The sequence below is a fragment of the Cheilinus undulatus genome, linkage group 4, assembly GCF_018320785.1.
Source record: "Cheilinus undulatus linkage group 4, ASM1832078v1, whole genome shotgun sequence".
Classification (NCBI taxonomy): domain Eukaryota; kingdom Metazoa; phylum Chordata; class Actinopteri; order Labriformes; family Labridae; genus Cheilinus; species Cheilinus undulatus.
The window spans coordinates 52,561,206-52,583,247 of NC_054868.1; the positions used below are offsets into that span (position 1 = coordinate 52,561,206).

General features: G+C 40.3%; 1 protein-coding gene across 2 annotated transcripts in view; it reads right to left on the reverse strand.

Moving 5' to 3' along the window:
• Positions 1-22,042, reverse strand: part of cacna1ab (calcium channel, voltage-dependent, P/Q type, alpha 1A subunit, b) — a 332,264-nt gene that overhangs the window by 296,464 nt on the left and 13,758 nt on the right. For both annotated transcript variants that reach the window (XM_041785844.1, XM_041785845.1), the window contains exon 2: positions 1,561-1,953. In XM_041785844.1, the coding sequence (XP_041641778.1) occupies positions 1,561-1,949 (389 nt within the window). In that variant the 5' untranslated portion in view covers positions 1,950-1,953. The remainder of the gene's footprint in view (positions 1-1,560; positions 1,954-22,042) is intronic.

Consider the following 22,042-nt stretch of genomic DNA (forward strand, 5'->3'; position numbering starts at 1 on the left):
ACATGATCAACATCAGTATCCAAAATGTGCTCCAATATAAACCATAGACCAGGACGTATGACTTAGGCATTGTTTACACCAGTGGTTTCCAACCTTTTCAGCCCACAACCCCCAAAATAAAGGTGCCAGAGACTGGGGGCCCCCACTGTGTCTGAGGGTGGTTGAACACAGCCATGAACATTCAAGAATAGTCATGTGGAGACAAGGCCGCCCATTAGGGGGGAAAAATGGGAGAGTTTCCAAAATCATGGTCCATTATAAAGTTAAGCTATGGTATTTTATATTCAACCTGAATAATAACCACTCTTATCAAAGAAACAATTTTGATTCATTTGTGAAGTAAGTAGCCCTGTTAAAAATGTAAAGCCTTTTGTTAAAAACAGAATAAAAATATGATAAATATACGTAAAATGGGTTAATAATGGAAAAAAGTGGGGGGAAAGGTGGTGAAATTGGATTTAAAAAAATAGCAGAAATGGGTTAGAAATGCCAACAATTAGATAAAAAGAGCAAAATAACCAAAGGAAATGGCAAAAACGGGCATATTAAAAGGGGATTCAAAAAGTGGCTGAAATGGTGTTGAAGTGGCAAAAATAGGCACAAATTTTGTAAAATGGGATGAAAGTCGATATAAACCGGCAAAAAAGGATTAGCTAAGGCAGAAAAAGTAAGAAAGTGGCAAAAAAGCGCATTTCAAATTGTGAAATGTGTCTTAAAAAGTGGCAAAAGGGATTAATAGTGGCAAAAATGTGTCAACGGAGCCAACAATAGGCAGAGAGTCTTAAATTTTGGTTTAGAAGTGGCAAAAATAGGCAGAAAAAAGTGGTGGAAAGGGGTTAAAATGGACAAAAAATGGGTTTTAAGTTGATAAATGTGTTCAAATGGTTAAAATTGGTGGGAGAAAAGTGATAAAAATGGGTTAAATTTGCCAAAATTGGTGTAAATTGGCAACAATGTAATTCAAACATGTTCTTAGTTTTTTAAGGTATCTGGAGACCCCCTCTCAGTGTCTTGTGACCCCCAATGTGGTCCCGACCCCAATGTTGAGAACCCCTGGTTTACATGACGTTCTGCTTTATTTTCTGTTTTCAAATAGTTCCACATTCAGATTCCAAGCTTCTAAAAGGTGAAAATCTGGATAATATTATCCGGTCCCCAGTAGGTAGTTAATCAGCTTTTTATCCATCCATAAAAATGTGCAGTTTCTTGCCCTGGACACTAGGGGTATCATCGTTTATTTACAAATACACAGACATCAGTCACATAGGTATGTGGAAATGAGGCGTTAATCTTGTGACATGGTGGGTGGAGGGAAGATTTAAGAGTTTAGACTCTGGCCAAAACCGCTGAATATGGTTTCTTTACATTGGTACAGAACAGCATGTGAGGAAGAAAATGGAGAAGGTTGAAACTGAGATTACTGAGGCAGTGTTTCTCTATCACGATCATTGATGATAATATTAAATGCATAGTTATGTATCATCCATTCAGACAGACAACACTGTTTATAATGCAGACAGATCCCATTCATCTTAAGTGTAGAAAGTGAAGCGTACTCACTCCCATTGTTTCCTCTTGGCCTGAGGTGTGTTGTGCCTCTTGTGCGCCTGATGAGCCAGGATGACATCACGGTGGTCCACCAGTCCCCCCCTCCTCCGGATCAGAGGGATCGTGGGGTCCGAGTTACTGGTCACCAAGGACACGGACCCCCGGCTGGATCGGAGCCCGTACCCACCGCCGTTACTGAGAAAAGGAAGGTCGCTGTACTGCTCCACCCTGACGTCGTACACAGTGTGGTAGTAGGTGGGGTTGGGGCCCACGCTGCTCCCGCTGATCGGGGGAGGACGGCAGCGTAGAGGCCGGTGGAGGCCCTGAGACGAGGAGGAGCAGGACGACGTCTGGGGCCACACCACCGAGCCGCCATGGTCCGGATAGAGGGGGGACAGCATGGAGCTGGAGGAGGGAGAAAGAGGAGGGAAAGCAGATACAGGAATGTCACATTTCAAGAGTCTTTCATGGGCACTGAGTGCCCCATTAGACCAGAGAGGCAAAAAATGTTGGAAAGGGTGTTGAAATTGTGTTTTTAAAGAACATAAATGGGTTAATTTTTTTTTTAATTTTTTTAGAAACATGTATTACTATAACCTTGCAAACAAAGATCCAATATCAACAAAACTTTCTTTTAAGAGGAAATCGTGGCCATGTGAATGTAACCTGACATTCACACATCCTGTTTCACACATCCGTCTGGGAAAGCTTCAATAGGAAATGTTTGAGAAAAGGCAGAGGCTTTGAAAAATACTCGGTGTGATTGGATGAATGTTCCATCACATCTTTACGCGCCAATCAGAGCAACAAAACACGTGATGTAGCCACTATCAAGCTGAGGAATAACGCAAAACATGGCGACTGTAGACATGTAAGTACTCGACTTTTGTCGTTTTTGAAAAGAAAACAACTCACTGCTGTTCTTTGTTCTTCTTTTAACGAAGAAATGTCGTCAAGTTCTGATAAAACTGGCGCTTTAGCAGGATCCATGCTAAGCTCTTCCTCCATAATTGCACCAGCCTCTTGCTGCTGCTTGTTTACGTCACAACTCTGCTGCGCCTGAAAGTACTGCCCCTCATCACTGATTGGTCCTGTCACTTTCTAACCTGGCCCAAACGGTTCAGATGGGAGCTTTGCAAGATGGATTCGCCAGTGAAAAACAAGGAAACGGGTGTATCCATCTGCTCTGCAAGGTTAATGTGAATGTGGACAAGGAAAGAAGTTGAAGAGTGTAACTCTGATTTTCCTGAATAGTTGATGCAAACGACAGTCAGAACTAGAAAAGCACATGGAGAGCGCAGACCTTCACCATTAGCCCTATCCCCCAATAGTACAGAATCCTTCAAAAATTCCTGGATCCAGATGGGGATCCAGGTCACTCCCAAAATCTAATCAGTTCTTCCTTATGCCATCTCTGATATTTCTTGAAACTTCATCAAAATCCGTCCACAACTTTTCAAGTTATGTTTCTAACAAACTAACAAAGAAACCCTGCCGATCACATAACCTCCTTGGCGGAGGTAAAAATTTTCAAGCCACCAACATTTAGAACACAAGTCAAATTTTATTGAACAAACCTCCCAACGATAACTTTTTTTTTTTTCCAAAAATAAAAAGGCTCACTACGCACGATTCCAAATTATTCTGCACAACAGAGTTTTAAAACATTTTTAGGTTGTAAAGAACTGAAAATGGTCATTTGTTGAATTTACAGCATTAGGAGGTTATATTTACTGAAATTAAAGCGATTTGAATCAAATACATCTTAACAGGCCAACTTCCATGTTAACATAGGAGCCTTTCTTTGATATCACCTTCACTATTCTTGCATCCATTGAACTTGTGAGTTTTTGGAGAGTTTCTGCTTGAATTTCTTTGCAGGATGTCAGAATATCCTCCCAGAGCTGCTGTTTTGATGTGAACTGCCTCCCACCCTCATAGATCTTTAGCTTGAGGATGCTCTAAAGGTTCTCAACAGGGTTGAGGTCAGGGGAGGATGGGGGCCACACCGTGAGTTTCTCTCCTTTTATGCCCATAGCAGCCAATGACACAGAGGTATTCTTTGCAGCAGGAGATGGTGCATTGTCATGCATGAGGATACCTCTGCTACAGAAGGCATGGTTCTTCTTTTTGTACCATGGAAGAAAGTGGTCAGTCAGAAATTCTATCTGCTTTGCCGAGGTCATGTTCTCACCTTCAGGGACCCTAAAGCTGGATGTACACTGTGCAGTTTTCCTCTGATTCAGTCATGAAGTTTGAGTTGCAGGACTCACTTTGAAGTCGGCCAACTTTCAGTCGGATTGGGCATCATTTGTCGTACCATGGCCCGACTATGACCCATCGATCTGCTCCTGACTGGTTGGAAGGATTTCTGGCGTGTTTGATATTTTGGTCGTACTACTCCATACATGGCACAGTCAGAGCAGAAACGCAAGCAGAATAAAACAACTTCTGGGGAATTTGTTTTCTTTGTAAACTGTATGACAGCATCCTAAATTACCCTGACAATGGCTAGAATGACTTTCTGATGCACCCCCGCTTTGATAAAGGAAATGAACGAGTAGGAAATATTCCTACTCCAGGACCTGCAGCTGACACAGAGGTGATGCTGTTTGTGTGTGAGACAGAGAGAGATGCAGGAGAGATAGAGGGGGGAGAGAGAGAGAATATGACTGGAAACACTTCACTTTCAGCGTGTGAGACTTTTTAAAAAGGAAACTCCCCGGGTTTCTGTCACAGTCCGTCCCAATTGTCGGATCATACAGTGTGAGCTCACAACTTGTGGGCCGTAAACGATTCAGTCTCACAGTATGAGATGACATTCTGCCACGACTGTCGTATGGTCGGCTTGAAATTGCAGTGTACACCCGGTTTAAAGGGTCCTACCAGCTCTCTCCACATGATTCCATCCACAACATGACTCCACCCCCTCCTTGCTGAGGGGCCTTGTTGGGACAGCCTTGTTGGGACATGGTGGCCATCCACCAACCATCCACTACTCCTCCATCTGGACTATCCAGGTTTGCATGGCACTCATCAGTAAAAAAGACTGAAAATGAGTCTTCATGTATTTCTGGGCCCACTGCAACTGTTTCTGCTTGTGAGCATTGGTTAGGGGTGGCTGAATAGCAGGTTTATACACGACTGCAAGCCTCTGGACGATCCTTCACCTTGTGGTTGGTGGGACTCCAGAGGCACCAGCAGCTCCAAATACCTGTTTGCTGCTTTGTAATGACCTTTTAGCAGCTGCTCTCTTAATCTGAATATTTTTTCCGTCAGAAACCTTCCTCATTATGCCTTCATCTGCACGAACCCATCTGTGCTCTGAATCAGCCACAAATTTCTTCACAGTACGATGATCACGATTAATTTTTCATGAAATATCAAATGTTTTCATACTTTGGCCAAAGCATTACACTATTTGAGGCTTTTCAGCAGCAGAGATCCTTTTTCTTTCCTATATTGCTGAAACCTGTGGTCTGCTTAATAATGTGGAACGTCCTTAGTTTTCCTTTAACTGGGCTCACCTGGCAAACTAATGATCACAGCTGTCTGAGGTTGATTTCAGTAATCTAAAGAGCTCTGAGACACAACACCATCCATCAGTTTAACTGAAAAACAAAAAAAATGAATGTTTATGACTCTAAAATCTCATTTGCATAACGATTTGGAACACGGTGTAGAGAACTGATCATCAACTGGTGGCCTGGGGGCCATGTCAGGCCCCCCAAAGCTTCCTGTCCAGGCCCCGAAAGATCATTAAATTCACAAAAGAGGAAAAGAAGATGTTGTGGTTTTAATAATATCCTTTTTCTTTAAGTGTTTGCAGCCGTTTAATCCATCCAGCAAACAATTAATATTGAAACAGTTTTAGAATGACTTAACATTTGGTCTGTTTTTACAGAAATGTACTTTTCAGTCATACTTATTTTATATTTTAAAAAAGGGCTAAGGTTGGCAAGTGTTTCAAAAGTAATGGGTGATAAATGGTAAAATGGGTCATGGAGTGGCACAAAGGGACAATGAAAAGTGGTGAAAGTGGTGGTAAAAGTATCAAAAATAGTGCAACAAAAGTAATGAAAAGGGGTTAAAAAGTGTCAAAATATAAGAAAAGGTGGAACCAAGAGAATAAAACATGCAGGAAAAGTGGTTTAAAAGGGGTTAAGAATGGAATAAAATGGTTAAAGAGGCAAAAACAGCACAAATAGTTTGGCAACATTGCAAAATGGGGTTAAAGAGTGGCAAAATGGATGAAAAGTGGCAAACAGTGATTTAAATGTTGAATAAATTGTAATGAAAAGGGGCTAAAAAGTGGCAAAAATGGATAAAAGTGGGTAAAACATGCAGGAAAAGGGGTTAAAAGTGGTTCAAGTCTTGCAAAAATTGGTTAATGAGGAAAAAAGTGGCAAAAGTATTAAAAATGGGTTAAAAGTGGCAAAAAACACTGCAAAGAATTAATGATAAGGGGTTAAAAAATGGAAAATAAAAGAAAAGTGGAAAAAATGGACAAAAGAGTGGCTCAAAGAGTTTTAAACATGCAGAAAAAGTGGTTTAAAATTGGCTAAAGAATTTGAAAAAATGAGTTAACGAGGCAAAAAGTATCAAAAGTTGGTTAAAAGTGGCAAAAACGGCACAAATAGCTTGGTAAAGTTGCAAAATGAGGTGAAAGAGTGGCAAAATGGATAAAAAGTGGCAAACAGTGATTTAAATGTTGAATAAATTGTAATGACAAGGGGCTAAAAAGTGGCAAAAATAGATAAAAGTACATAAAACATGCAGGAAAAGGGGTTAAGAGTGGTTTAAGTCTTGCAAAAAATTGGTTAATGAGGAAAAAAGTGGCAAAAGTTTTTAAAATCGATTAAAAGTGGCAAAAATAGTGCAAAGAATTAATAACAAGGGGTTAACAAGTGGGAAATAAAAGAAAAGTGCTAAAAATGGACAAAAGAGTGCCTCAAAGAGTTTTAAACGTGCAGGAAAAGTGGTTTAAAATTGGCTAAAGAATTTTAAAAAATGAGTCAAAGAGGCAAAAAGTATTAAAAATTGGTTAAAAGTGGCAAAACTTGCACAAATAGCCTGGCAAAGTTGCGTAAAAGGGGTTACAAGTGGCAAACATTGATAAAAAAAAGTAAAGGGGTAAAACATGCAGGAAAAGTGGTTTAATAGGGGTGACAATCTTGCAAAAAATGGGAAAAGAGGAAAAAGGGGCAAAAAGTATCAAAAAGGGGTTAAAAGGGTCAAAAATGGGGGATAGATGGGAATAGATCTCACTGGTAATGACTAAAATGTCTTTTTTTGAAAAAAAAAAAAAACAATACTACTACAATAACATTTCAATCAGACCAAAATATTTCTTTAATTTTTGTGGATTTGAAAGTCCGGCCCCCAGAGTCTCTGTTGAGATTAAATCTGGCCCCTGTGTTGATGTATTTGATGACCCTCGGTGTAGAGGGTAGATAAATCAGACATACAAGGAATGAAAGTACAGAGGAGAGTGAGAGGTGAGAAACCAGACTGAAGGAGAGCTAGACGTGAGCCAAGAGTAATGGCACCAAACTGGCGTCTTAATTATAACTCTGTAATTGCAGAATGATGCCGTCTGTGTGCATCTTCATGTGTCTGTGCACTGCGAGCGCGTGCTCTCACGTTTACAGGAAACAGCATTTTTCTTGGCTGCTTATCTGCTGAGCATGCACTACACATTACTTCTCCCTGACATGGTGTAAAGTGAAAACTAATTCACAGAGACAGGCGCACACGGACACAGATTTACGCTCACACTGTGCAGGTTCAATGATGAGACAGACTGCTATGGTAAGGACTTCGCTGGTGATTGAGGGTACACTGCAGGGCTGGAATAACACAGGTCTGGTTGTATTAGTGGAGAACATACAGACTCTGAACCGCGGACATAAGACAGAGCAAGGGCGAAGGAGAGGAGTGACACGGACGTAGAGGATGACACAATAAAGAGGCTCGGCCCGATAAAGAGGGAGCAGATAGGAGAGAGACTAAAGGAGAGGAAAAAGTGACACGTTTAGGAAGTTAGGAAAATAAAAAAATGCAATTATCATTGCCCCCAAAGGCGGGAGCGTTATGATGGAGAGATCACTTTAAGAAAAAGTACAAAGGCAGCAGGATGTGAGGGGAAAATGAAGGAGATTAGGGGACATGACGGATGAGAGGAGGAATGACTAAACGCTGAGAAAGAAAGATGGGACAGAAACATGCAGATGAAGCAAAACACCTCTCATTTTCAGTCGGCGTAGATGGAGAGGTTAGTGCTGCAGGGGGTCAAAAAGGTATGAGAGAAAGATGTAACAAGGATCTTTAAGGATAACGGGACAGAAGTCAGAAGTGAACATACACACAGGGTTCCCATGAACCCTTGAAGTCTATCTGTCTTTATCCAGTTTTAGCTGGCTGTTACCTCTAATTCCACATACTCTGCCTGCGCTTCACTCTGCAGCAATGTGGAGTAAATCAACCCCCCTTTTAAGTCAATCTCTTTCCCATTTTTATCATCTTTTTTCCATTTGTTGCCTCTGTGGACCAATTTTCCTAACTTTTTTCCCCAGTTTCACCACCTTATGACACTTTTACTCATCTTTGCCATTTACTGCCATTGTAATTCATTTGCACCACTTTTTATGGGTGGAAAAATTGAGAAGAAACGATTTTAAAAAGTGCCATGATTGAAAAATTTCAACATCAGACCCAATAATAGCATGACACACTATTAAGGTCCAAACTGAGGGAGCTACCAGGATGTTAGCACCAGTGCTACTGGTCCAACACACATGCATTTACACTGTAAATGAATCACAACCCTGGAGGAGCCACTCACCGGGTTTTTCTGTCCTGCTAATTCTTTGTTTTTCAGGGTTTGGTCGTATCTCCAGTGAAGGCCAATCTTAATGCCTCATTTGGACAATGCTATGCTTCCAACTGTGCGGCAACAGTTTGAGGACGTCCCTTTCTTTTTCAACATGGCTGCCCCAGAGCACAAAGAAGGATTATACAGACATGGTTTGATGAGTTCACACAGAGCCCTGACCGCAACCCCATCAAAGACCTTTGGGATGAACTGGAACAGAGATTGAAAGCCAGGTCTTCTGGTCCAACATCAGAGCCTGACCTCATAAATGTTCTACAGAAAGAATGGGCACAGATTCCCACAGAAACAGTACAGTACAATGTTGGTGGATTGGTCAGGCATCTGAATACTTTTGTCCCCATTACATATGTCCTTTACAGGAGCATATCATCATTTTATACTCAGGTAGCTTGAATACGTTTCCTTTTAACGGTCCAGGCTGGAAGGACCTCAGCCAAAAATGAAAATGTTGTAAAACGACTCCACAGTCAGGACTTAATGCTTACATCCTCTTCAGCTTCATAACAAAATGAATGATGAATGAATCATTTGTACTCTTTTATCAGAGACTGCTCAGACTGGAATCGTAAAATTAAGCAAATACATTTACCCTGCTGACTCCAGACACATCCTGACGTCAGAAGCTTAAAAAAACAAAAGCATAAAAAGAGCGTCTACCTAACCGAACATGACTCACTCTGGATTTATTACAGCCATTTATTAGCTGGTAATTTTTCATGGGTTTGTTTGCTGTACTCCTCCTCTTCCTTTAAGCTGGGTTACACATCATTATAGCATGTGGGCAGCAGCTCCAGGATAAATGAACAGTGAGCAAAGGTTTGGTACATTAAAGCGGCACAGAGAAGAGAGAAACGGAGGAGAAGGCAGCCATGCCTCAGAGTCACAGGAGCCGCGTTTTGATTGGAAGGTCACTGAAGTGAATCTCAGAGTAGCGCTCTGGAGAAAAATGGTTAGGGAAAGTGGATGAGTAACACCTTTTCCTCCCCTTTGGGCAGATCTAAGCAGCTACCTGGACCGTCATTTCTCTCAATTTACTGTGGAAAAAAACTTTTCATCAATACTGTACAGCAGAGTGGGGATTCAGCAGGGACGGAGCTGACTGCTGGAGGTTTTCACAGAGACAGAGGAGAGAAGATGCTTTTAATGTGACTGAGAAATGGAACATTCAAGGCAGAACTCAGCCCTGCTACGCTACAAAATCAAATCTATTGTTACGTTTAGGAAAATATGATACTAATCAGCAAGTATCTACAAAACTGATCACAGGGATGCACATCAGACCATTCAAACACTGCTAAGGGATGCATGCCACAGCAAACATTTCCCTCTTCCTGTCATGTGACACCAGGGGCGTAGCGAGGGATTATTATACAGGGCTCCCCTTAGCCAGCTAGCAAAGCAACAAATGTTGCAGCATTTTTACAAATATGATAGGATAAAATCTTATCAATTCCCATCCCTATTTAGGGTGAATCCCATTTCTACCCCTTTGTTTTGCGCGTTCACGTCAGGGGAAGTGTTGTCCCAACTCTCTTCTGAATGGAGGGCTAGTGCTAAGGGCCAAGGGCTACATAGCCCTTGAAATGAAGATTTTTCAGGACCACACTTGAAACCAAGGGGTATGATGAATTTCCCCTCCATGTACTGCATTCATTGCGAAATGGCACAACAGACTAAGATGGAGGCGCTTAAATGAAATATTTTCAGCAAAATGATTTTAGAAAAGACAACAGTTGTATTTTCTCATGTATTCAATATTTAGCCACTAAGGATTGAAGTTTGTTGTATTTTTGGTGTCTACACGGGTAAACGAGGGTTATTAATTGTATAAATAAGTGGAGAAGATCAACGCAGTATGAATGAGACGGTCGAAGCTTTATAGTCACCTCCGATGACACGGCTGTTTATCAGCAATGTGTGATGATGAACTGCAATCAAGTGGCATCTGGTTTCTTAAGGGAAGGTTTACACCCCTACCCTTACCACTCTGTTTCAAGGGGAAGGGTTAGACAAAGGGAAGGGCAAATTATTGCCTGTGTGCCACTTTTAACACATTTTCCCCACTTTGCCGGGCTATTTTTGCCACTTTTCCTCCATGTTTTATCCCCTTTGTGCCACTCTTTTATCCAGTTTTGCCACTTTGTGATTTTTTTTCCCCATTTTTGATCTATTTTTCCACTTTTTAATCCCTTCTATTTGCTTTTTAACCCATTTTGATACCTTTTGCCCCTTTATTTTCATCTTTTACCCATTTTTGACAAATTTTAAACTCTTTTACCACTTTTCCTGCCAACTTTTTGTCCCTTTGTGCCACTCTAAAATGCATTTTGACATCCCCCATTTTTGCCACTGTCTAACCCTTTTTCACCACTTAATCAGGCCATTTTTGCAGCATACTGCCAGTCTTAACCCATTTTTTTTAAATGTGTTTTTGAAAGTATTCACTAATAATGGCTGATGGGGGAAATTTTATATAAACAGATCAAATGTTAAGTCGTCCTAAAACTTTCAATATTAATGATTTTTGGTTTGGATTTAACAGCTGTAGACATTTAATGCCAAAAGAAATCCTTAAAACCTCAGCATCTTTTCCTCCTTTGCTAATTTAATGATCTTCTGGAGGCGGGATAGGAAGCTTGGGGGGGCAGTTATGGCCCTCGGGCCGCCAGTTCATGATTGGTGCTCTAAACCAGTGGTTGTCAAACTTTTTTGCCAAAGGCACACCAAGGGCTGAGCCAAAAACTCAAGGCGCACCATATTCACATTGTTAAAAAATTATGCAAAAACATGGCAAAATTGGTCAAAAAGTGGTAAAACATAGTAAAAAATGAGCAAAAATTGGCAAAAAGTGGCCAGACAATGGGTTAACTGTGGCAACAATGTGTTGAAAGTGTCAATAAGGTAAAACATCTTGGCAAAGGTGGTAAAAATGGCTTAAAAGGGATGAAAAAATGTGGCAAAAAAGTGGCCGAACAAAGGCAAAAATAGGTGAAACTGGCACAGTGTTGCAATAATGGGTTCAAAGTTGCAGTTTAAAGGGGATTAAAAGTGATTAAATTTTTGGCAAAAAAAAAAAAAAAAGGCCCAACTATAGCAAAATTGGCAAAAAAGTTGCTAGACAATGGGTTAAGAGTGGCAAAAGCTAGGGAAAATGCCAAATTCGTGGCAAAAAAGGTTGCCCGTGGCTAAAAAAGTTAATAAAAATGGGTAAAAAGTAAGGAAAAAAGGGCAAAAAAGTGGCCAAACAATGGCAAAAATGGGTGAGAATTGGCATAATGTGGCAAAAAAGGGTTAAAAGTAGCATAAAAGTGGTAAAAAAAAAAAAAAGATTAAAAGTTGCAAACAATTGATTAAACGAGGATGTATTTGCCATAAAGTTGTGGTAATAACGTATGGTTGTACAAATTCCCAAGGCATACCTAGACTTGCTACAAGGCACACTAGTGTGCCCTGTCACACCATTTGAGTACCAGTGCTCTAAACTAACCCTCCTGAGTCTGAACTTTCTAACTGACCACGCTTACACATCACCTCTCTCAGCTGAGACACATTTAAAAAGTTCCTAGGATCATTTATACTCACAACACAGGAACATCTCAGCACAGAGTGATAAATCAAGTTTATCTCCTGATTTATAAAACAAGCTCTGGTTCTGAATGAACCGAGTCAGCTAAAACTGCTCAACCAGATGCCGGTACATCCTCCTCTCCAGCCGTCATGTATGATTGACTCAAGTTAAAGCTGACAGCACTGTCAGCTCTGATCACGAGAGACTGCCTACTGTATGTTGCACTAGGACATTATGCCTTTACGTACCCTGGAGGGGTGCTGCACTTATCTGACTATCTGAAGCATTAGGAGTAAACTACATGACCGTCAGAGATGTTTGAAAGTTTAACTCAAGGCTGCAGTGATCGAGGTCAGCAATGGTTGTCAGATCTCATAAAGCCAGATTCTGTTTACAGTAGAAGATAAACAACATATCAGAGACATTTTAGCATTTCATGAAAATATTAGCTCATGCTGAATTTAAAGCATCCCCTCTTCTTTTAACAACAGTCTGTAGACGTCTAGGAAGTAAGACGACCAGTTGATGGAGTCTTGGGAGAGGAATTAAAGGTCTGGACTGCAGGCGGGCCAGTTCAGGACCCAGACTCTTCTCCTGTGAAGCCATGCTGTTGTGATGAATGTGGTATGTGGTTTAGCATTGTCTTTCTGAAATAATCAAGGCCTTCCCTGAAGCAGATGTTGTCTGGATGGGAGCATATGTTGCTCTAAAACTTCTCTCTACTTCTCAGCACTGATAGTTTCTTTCCAGATGTTAGAGCTGCCCACGCCATAGGCACTAATGCAACCCCACACCATCAGAGATGCAGGCTTTAGAACTGAGCCAGGAGAACAAGCTGGATGGTTCCTCTCCTCTTTAGTCTGCGTCTGAGTCTATGAACTTTGGCCCAGAGAAGATGGCATCGTTTCTGGATTGCCATATGGCTCACAGCTTTAACTGTCATTTGTGGACGGCACGGCCAACTGTGTTGACAGACAGTGATTTCTGGAAGTGTTCCTGAGCCCGTGCAGTGATTTCCCGTACAGAATCATTCCTGCTTTTAACACAGTGGCCCCTGAGGGCCCAAAGATCACCAGCATCCATCACTGACCTTCAGTCTTGTCCTTTGCTCACAGAGATTCTCTGAATCTTTCCATGATATTATGGACTGTAGACAGTGGGATATTCAAAATCTTCACAATTTTGTGCTGACACACATTTTTCTGAAATTGTTCTGTAATTTTTAGTTGCAGTTTTTTGGTGAACTTCTGCCCATCTTTACTTCTGAGAGGCTCTGCCTCTCTAAAATGCTCCTTTTATACCCAGTCATGTTACTGACCCATTGACAGTTAGCCTAATTAGCTTCAAAATGCTCCTCCAGCTGTTTTTCATTGGTACCACTTACTTTTCCAGCCTTTTGTTGTCCCATCCCTACCTTTTTGAGATGTGTTGCTGCAGTCAAAGTCCAAATGAGCTGATGTTTTTAATGGAATTGTAAAATGTTTCAGTTTCAACATCTGATATGTTGTTTTTGTCTCTTGTGGATAAAATATGGATTTATGAGATTTGCAAATCGTAGCACTCTGTCCTCATTTTCATTTCACACAGTGTCCCAACTTTTTTGGAACTAATAAATAATGCCATGGTTGGCCCATCTCTGAGACAACCAGCTTTGTTAAAAGTGTATGCTAGCTTGTATTTCCACCTATAACAGTCAAATATCAGTAGTGGTGTCTTACAGGAATAATATAAATTAAAATCAACATCCCCAGCTGTACTCTTCCTCACGCCCTTTATTCTGGAACTGTAACCCTTCTACCCTCCTCAAATTTACTACCCTCTCTACACCTTCGAGGCAAAAATGTACACGAACAAAAAAACTGCCATTAAATGAACATATATCAATATTTTTTCTACTTTTTTTTCTTTCAAAAATCTTTTTAACGACTTCAGACTTGCTCAAAACTATAAAAAAAATCAATAATTCACAGAATTGTAACCCTTTTAATGCCAGTTTGATTATTTGAAATATTTCATTTTTCACACCAAAAAACAGAAATAGTCAATGATTTTCCATATAATAAATAGTAAAAAGATAGGGCTTTGGTGTGATAAGAGTCTTGGATGGGTCAAAGATTAGCAACAAAACTGATTTGATTGAATTAATATTTTTTACGTAATATCAGAAATATCCTCCTGATATCTTCGAGGTAAAAATGCCTCCATTGACTTCCATTAAAACCACGTTTTTTATTCTCACTGTTATTGTAGTTTAAAATCATGCATTCTCTAATGTCAGCATTTCAATGTGAAGAAGTCTAGTGAAATTTGACATTTTTATCGTATTCCACCAGATTCAACCATTTACCCATTGTAAGACCATGCACCATATTCTTGTATTTTTGCCCGTTATATTATAAAATATTCTAAAAAATACAAGGGCAATAAAAATAGGGCAATTTTGTTACTAATCTTTGACCCATCAAAGACTCTGATCACCCCCAAAGCCCCTTCTTTCCACTATTAATTTTATGAAAAATAATTCACATTTTGTGTTTTTTGTAGTAAAAATAAAATATTTCAAATAATCAAACTGGCATTTAAATGGTTAAAATCTTGAAAATTATTGAATGTTTTGTTTAAGAGATTTGTGAAAAAGAAGTAGAAAAAAATATTGATGTATGCTGATTTAACAGCCGTTTTTTTGTACGTGTACATTTTTGGCCTCAAAGTTGTCCAGAGGATACAAAATAAATGTAAGAGTAAAACATGCTGGATTTCAAAAATTTACTAGAAAGAAAAGTTCCTGTGAAAATTCCTGCCACAAGCTGTAAAATTGACAAAATGATCACAAATTAAAAAAAAAAAAAAAACTTGAGAAAAATGGCCAAAAATGCCCGAGGAGGGCACAAGGGGTAAATGAGGTAAAATATTTTGAATAAAACTTGTTTTCTGGGAGGTATAGGATGCTTTTATTGTGGCTCCAGCAGAACTTTTCTTGTAAATGTTGCTGCTGACTTCACTGATTTAGCTGCCCTGAACTGTTTTATAATGACGCTGAGACCTCTAATAAAAAGAGTTTTATTAGTTCAGCCTTCTGGAGTTGTTCTGTGTACAAAGAGTGAAAAATGATGCCGGAGCAGCCTGAAAAGAGGGGTGACCTCTCCTCTCTGCTTGGCATCCAAACAGAGCCGGTGGTGTCTGACTGTCTGACTGCTCTGACCTCTTTCTGCCCGTCAAACCCCCCCCAACCAAACGCTCTGACCTCTGCGGCCGCAGCTCTCTGACTGCTGCATCCATCACAGAGCAGGTGAACACCAACACGCCACACTCTCTGTCCTTTCATATTAGTGTTAGTATGAGGCTTAACAGCGCCGGAGTAGGTCTAAAAACCAGATAAATACTAAATAACCTGCTTCAGGTTCTGGGTGTCAAACAGTGCTGTTAAAATCTGGAGCATCTGCCTTCAGTCTCCTCTCTGTGGAGATATTATGGCTGCAAAGCTGCACCCTCTTGGATGTTTTACACTTTTATAGTTTTATAAATCAATCACGGTCTTTATATTTTGGCCTAAAAATTAGAATGAACCTCTTTAATGTCAAAGTGAAAACAGATTTCTACAATGTAATGTCAATTAAATGAAACTATGTAATGAGCAACCTGTGTCCAGAAGCTCCAGTCACTGGTCAATCAGTATTCCTGGCTACCATTACACCATGAAGACAAAAGAACAACTCAGAGAAAAGGCTTTTGAAAAGTATAAGATAGGGGATGGAGACAAAAACCTTTCCAAGGCTCTGAACATCCCCCAGAGTTCAGTTAAATTCATCATCAAGAAATGAAGGAATATGTCACATGTGTAAATCTGCCTAGATCAGACGTGAGCATGCAACAATTACACTGTCCACAACTGATTTAGAAAATCAATTAAAAGGTAAAACATCATGAATACTTTTACAGGCACTGTAAATTAAGAGTGCACCCACTTCTATAATAATAATAATAATAAAAGCTTGGACTTATATAGTACCTTCCATGAGACCCAAGGTCGCTTTACAAAAGAGAGGAAAACAAAACACTTCTACACACAGCACTAATCCCCACTAGGGTTAGGTATTGTCTGTTTTTTTCCCAATACCAGGCTAAAAGGGGACATATTATGCAAAAAATCACTTTTTCAGTTTTTTCTAATGTGGCCTGTTCACAATCCCCTCAAGTACCAGAAAAATCCATTCCCTCCCCCCTCTCTTTTTCCACCTCCCAGAAAATGTGTGCTGAAACAAGCTGTTCTAAGATTTCCCCCTCATAATGTCATGTGGGGAGTTAGCACCGTCCCCAGGTTCGGCTGCTTGAAAGAAAGTTCCACCCTCCTCTTCTGATCTTGATCAGGAGAGCTACATCCATTTCCTGAAAGGAGTGTGGTCAGGGGCAGAGTCAGAAAACTCACCATCTAAAGCCACAGACACAGAAACAGCTCGTTCTGAGCAGGGCTGAAACGGAGGGGTTTTTAGACATGTAAAATCCAAAACTGGAGTGGTTTTTTTTTCAGGAACAAACTTAACAAGCATGTCTTGAGAACTTCTGAGACCAATATAAACTTGCCTGATTCTCCCGTTCACAAAGGTGTTTGAAACAAATTTCTACATTGTGAAATAAAGAGATTAATAAAACATAGCAAGAACTCGCAGTCAAGAGTTAGAAGCCTTAAGGAGGTACAAAAAAGAGATAGGACATTTTATTTTCCACTCTTTACCACGAAAGCTTGAAAATGTAGGTAACTTCTCAAGGACATAACTGGTTATCATTGGAAAACTGACTTTATCATTAATAAAGGAGATAAATAAGGTGAAAATTTCAACATTACACTGCGTTCCAAATCATAATGCAAATTGGATTTTAGTGTCATAAACATTCAATTTTTTGTTTTTCAATTAAACTCATGGATGGTTTTGTGTCTCAGGGCTCTCTGGATCACTGAAATCAACCTCAGACACCTGTGATCATTAGTTTGCCAGGTGAGCTCAATTAAAGGAAAACTAGTATAGAAGGACGTTCCACATTATTAAGCAGGCCACAGGTTTCAGCATTATGCAAAAGAAAAAGGATCTCTGCTGCTGAAAAGCCTCAAATAGTGCAATGCCTTGGACAAGGAATGAAAACAGATATTTCAGGAAAACTTAAGCATGATCATCGTACTGTGAAGAAATTTGTGTCTGATTCAGAGCACAGACAGGTTTGTGCAGATAAAGCCATAATGAGGAAGGTTTCTGACAGACAAATTCATCAGATTAAGAGAGCAGCTGCTAAAATGCCATTACAAAGCAGCAAACAGGGATTTGAAGCTGCTGGTGCCTCTGGAGTCCCACCAACCTCAAGGTGTAGGATCCTCCAGAGGCTTGCAGTCGTGTATAAACCTGCTATTCAGCCCCCCCTAACCAATGCTCACAAGCAGAAACGGTTGCAGTGGACCCAGAAATACATGAAGACTCATTTTCAAACAGTCTTGTTGACTGATGAGTGCTGTTCAACCCTGGATGGTCCAGATGGAGGAGTAGTGCAGTGGTTCCCAAAGTGGTGTTCAGGTGTAAATTTGCACACAATACTTTGTGCAACATCCTGCTTTAACCATGTCCAGGGAAGGTGGGGTCCCCAGTCTCTAACTCCGTTATATTGGGGGTCATGGGCTGAAAAGTTTGGGAACCACTGGAGTAGTGGATGGTTAGTGGATGGCCACCATGTCCCAACAAGGCTGTGATGTCAGCAAGGAGGGGGTGGAGTCTTTTTTTTGGGCCGGAATCATGGGGAGAGAGCTGGTAGGCCACTTTAAGCCCGGCTCAGACTGCACAACTTCAGCCAGATTTAAGCCCGACTGTGACATCGCAGCTTGTCATCAAAACTTCGGCCCGATTTTGAGAGTCAGGAACGACAAACGGTCTTGTGGTGTGACATAATTAATCACACGTCCAAGACTCCTTACGATTCAACAAGACTAGCATGTCAAGGTTTTTCGTACATCGTCGTCTAGTTTGACACCCTGACCTGACGTCAGTGACGTCAATCCTGACGTCTAACAACAGGAAAACATTTGCTCATTGTCTTTGCATCATCACTGACAAGATTTACCACTTTTATCCTCTTTTATTCCCTAAAACTAATATGTAAATTTTATTTTATTTAAGTTATCACATGCATACCTTAAGTCTATCTGAAGGAGAGCCAGTCCATATTGTCCTCTTTTTGATACATCCATACTTGTATCCATAATCAAATCTACAGTTGTTTATTTTCCTCTTTTTTAGCAGAAGACCGCTACAATCACACAGAGCGCTTCTGTTGCAGAGTGATTGACACTCTTTGACCCACCCTCCGACAACCTGTGAACTCGCACTCAGTCACAGAGACAGTGGTGACGTCAGCATATGCTGAGCTGTCCGGACCACTGTTTTAGTGTGGCCGGGCTGTCAGCCAAGATGGGGCAAGATTTTGGCCGCATAGTCTGGCACGGTGCTATCGTGAACAACCAAAAAAATCGTGTAGTCTGAGCCAGACGCTAAGATCCCTGAAGGTGTTAAAATGATCTTGGCAAAGTATATAGCATCTCTGACTCACCACTTTCTTCCATGGTACAGAAAGAAGAACCGTGCCTTCTGTAGCAAAATTATCTTCATTTGTATACATCAGGAAAACTGGGTAAAATCAAATGTAAAGATGTTGGTCCTTGTAAGATTTTCATACATCATGGACTTTTTGCCACACTGCCCTTTTTTCCAGACACCAGTTCATGACCGAGTTCAGCTCCATAACCAAACCTTGGGTCCTGACCCATCAGTTGAGAAACACTGCTATGGACAAAGTCATAACAGAATAGAATGAGTTAGATATCATGTAAAGTCTGTTAAAACATGGAGTATTTTCAAATCTCATAGCCAGGAGCCTGGAGGACGGGGCTTGACAAAGGGTCAACCCGGCTCAGAATCTCCTTTTTAGTGTGGAACACCCTAAAGTAAGCAAAAAGATCAATATATGACATTTTCATTCACCTCATCACGTCAAACATGCCTGGACACCCGCCATCTTACTGCTGTCCCATGTTAAAAGTTCTAGCCTTAAGGTTGAATTTCCTTAATTTTAACATATAACATGTTACACAAACCCAGAAATACCCGCTGGTAGTGTTTAAATATAACATCTGTATTTGAGCTTCAGCAGGTGGGCTGATTATGTAACCCAAGCAACAAAATGCACATCTCCCGTCTGCAGAAAGGTGGGAACAGGGAGGACTGTGGAGGTAAATGAAGTGTGAGCGAGTCTTTCCTGGATCACTGAACAGTGAAAAAAGCAGCGTCCTTTTATAGAGAGGCTGTTTATGTGTGCGGTGGTTACCTTAAGGTGAACTACTTTAAAGACAACCATTAGGACGGACAGAGAGCTGCCCACATCAACAAACCTGGAGACGCTGGTTCTAGGTCTAATGCATCATACTGGGAAGTTAGATCATCTCACCAGTGTGCTGCTTAAAAAACAAAAGCAGGGTCCAATTAGCAAATGGAGATCAGGCGATTTTGGCTAGGAAAGATGTAATTAAATGGTGAACCGTCTCAGTGAGTCACCACACTAGCTGGGGACAAATAAAATCATCTGGCACCCTGCTAAGATCCATTATTCAGAGAAAGCTGGTCTAAGGATGGAGCAGCAGAGGAGACAGAGAAATTAGAGGAGGTTAAAAATCAGCAGACACATGGAGACAGACTGACACTAACTCCATATTTTCTAAGGAGTCTCTACCCAAAAGCACAAACAGAAATACAGCTTCTCTCTGCATCAGTGCCCCTCTGATCCCTGCCAGGGTTTCACAGTACAACTCTTTACCTTTGCTTTCACCCAAGGGTGCCAGGACACACTGACGGACTCACTGCCGCTTTCATCCCAGCTACAGCAGAAAAGCCTGAACACAGGATGTTGTTTACTGTGCTGAGCCGCCGCACCCATGACAACCACTTTAGATTTACGTCAGAGTCTGAGAGATGAGACCTCGACCTGGATCACGGGGAGCCAGAGGTAAAAACAGCGGGACGGTAAACATGTAACCATAGAAACATCATAAATCCAAATCAAGGACGGCCAATCAGGTATTTAAGTAGAGATCACCAAAGCACATTTTAAAAATAGAATTAAAGGTGAAATATGACGACAGAAACATCTAAATGAGGGGTGTCAAACCTGAGGCCCAGGGGCCAAATCTGGCCAGTGGTTCAGTAAAATCTGGCCCACAAGATCATGTCTGATTTTATTAATCTTAAAATATCGTTGTTAAGTCAAAGAAATTTCAAAAACTAAAGAGTGAAAATGATTGGATAATAAGTCAGTTATGTGGAAAAAGTTTGCATTTTCTTTTCATATTTTTAATTTTTGCATCTCATAAATATGACTTTATCTTATAATGTTTACTTTTTATTTCATAATTTGACCTTTTAAATTCATAATGGTGTCTTTTTGACCCATTTTTTAAACTTTAAGATTCTCAATTTAAAACTTTAAATCATATTTTGAGATTTTAAGAGATTGGTGTTATATTGTTTTCACTTCTAAAATTATGATTTTCAAAACTCTTGATTTTGACTTTTAAAACTCATATTTTGAATTCTAAAAGTCAGAATTTTGACTTTTTGTATGATATTTGGACTTTCAAAACTCATGATTTTTACTTTTAAAACTCATATTTGGAATTCTAAAAGTCAGAATTTTGACTAATATTTCTATTCTTAAAACTTGTGATTTTGACTTTTATCTCATATGTTCACCTTTGATAACTCAGATTTATGACTTTTGTATGATTTTCTGACTTTTAAAACTCAGAATTTTGATTTTTATCTTCTATTTTGAATTCTAAAACTCAGAATTTTTACAAATATTTGGACTTTTAAAACTTGTGATTTTGACTATTATCTAACATTTTCACCTTTAAAAACTCAGAATTCTGACTTTTAGCTCATATTTTGACTTTTATCTCCAATTTTCACCAAACTCGTGTTTTTTTTTTTAATTTGACTTTTTAATCTCAGATTTTGAGCCTCTCATCTTATCATTTTAACTTTTTAAAATCTCACATATTTCTCATCAGTGCTAAGCCCCCCACCCCCACCAATAATGTTTTACTGGCACCAGCCCCGCTGGGATTGAGTTTGACTCCCCTGATCTAAATTAAGAAAAGACTAAAGCAATGCTGTACATTTCTAATTGACTGAGTTCTTACGTTCCTTCTCAGAGCCAGAGAAATCCTTTATTTCAGAGCCGTAATGGTCTGTGTCGTGCCGTGGCAGCTGCTGTAATAGAGCCGCTATGACTAGACGTCAGATAGTAACCATTAATGTGACAGGACAGCAGGACGGCAGGTCAAGGACTTCTACATGAAAGGTACATGGCACAGGATGTAATTCTGAAAACGTAGGAGACCAAGACTGAAACAAATGACAGGTTTAACTTTTTCTTGTTTGTTGATACTGTGCTGTACAGTGTGATGGCCAACACAGCAGATCATACTGACACAGGATTGGAATCCTGCAGCTCTCTTTAGTCTTTGGTGGTGATAACATTAACATTGACCACAGCAAGGAAAACTAAGACCTCGGCACATTAGCAGCATCATACAGGTAAAGAAAGAGAGAAAGGAGGCTAAGGGATTAATCATGGTCTGTTTGGGCCAAATAAACATTTAAGCTCATGTTCTTGTTGCTATAAAGAAGCCAAAACAAAGAGAGTGGAGCGGCCTGAACACTGATGCAGCGGCCGAGATAAAGACCGGCCTGGGCTGAGATGACAGTGGGTAAATCTAAACCAGTACTCAGATGAAGTGGAACTGTATCCAGAATCATGACCTGCAGACAGGTCTGGATTGGTAAGGCTGATGGCAAAAGTGTTATCTCACTTCCCCGTAGCTTGGTGCACATGCTCAGGACAACCTGGCTAATGAGCAGCAGCAGTGTGGGTAGAGCTATGGATGAGAGGAGGACTGGACTGAACTATCCACAGCTGGTGCTTTTGTCTGTCTTTCC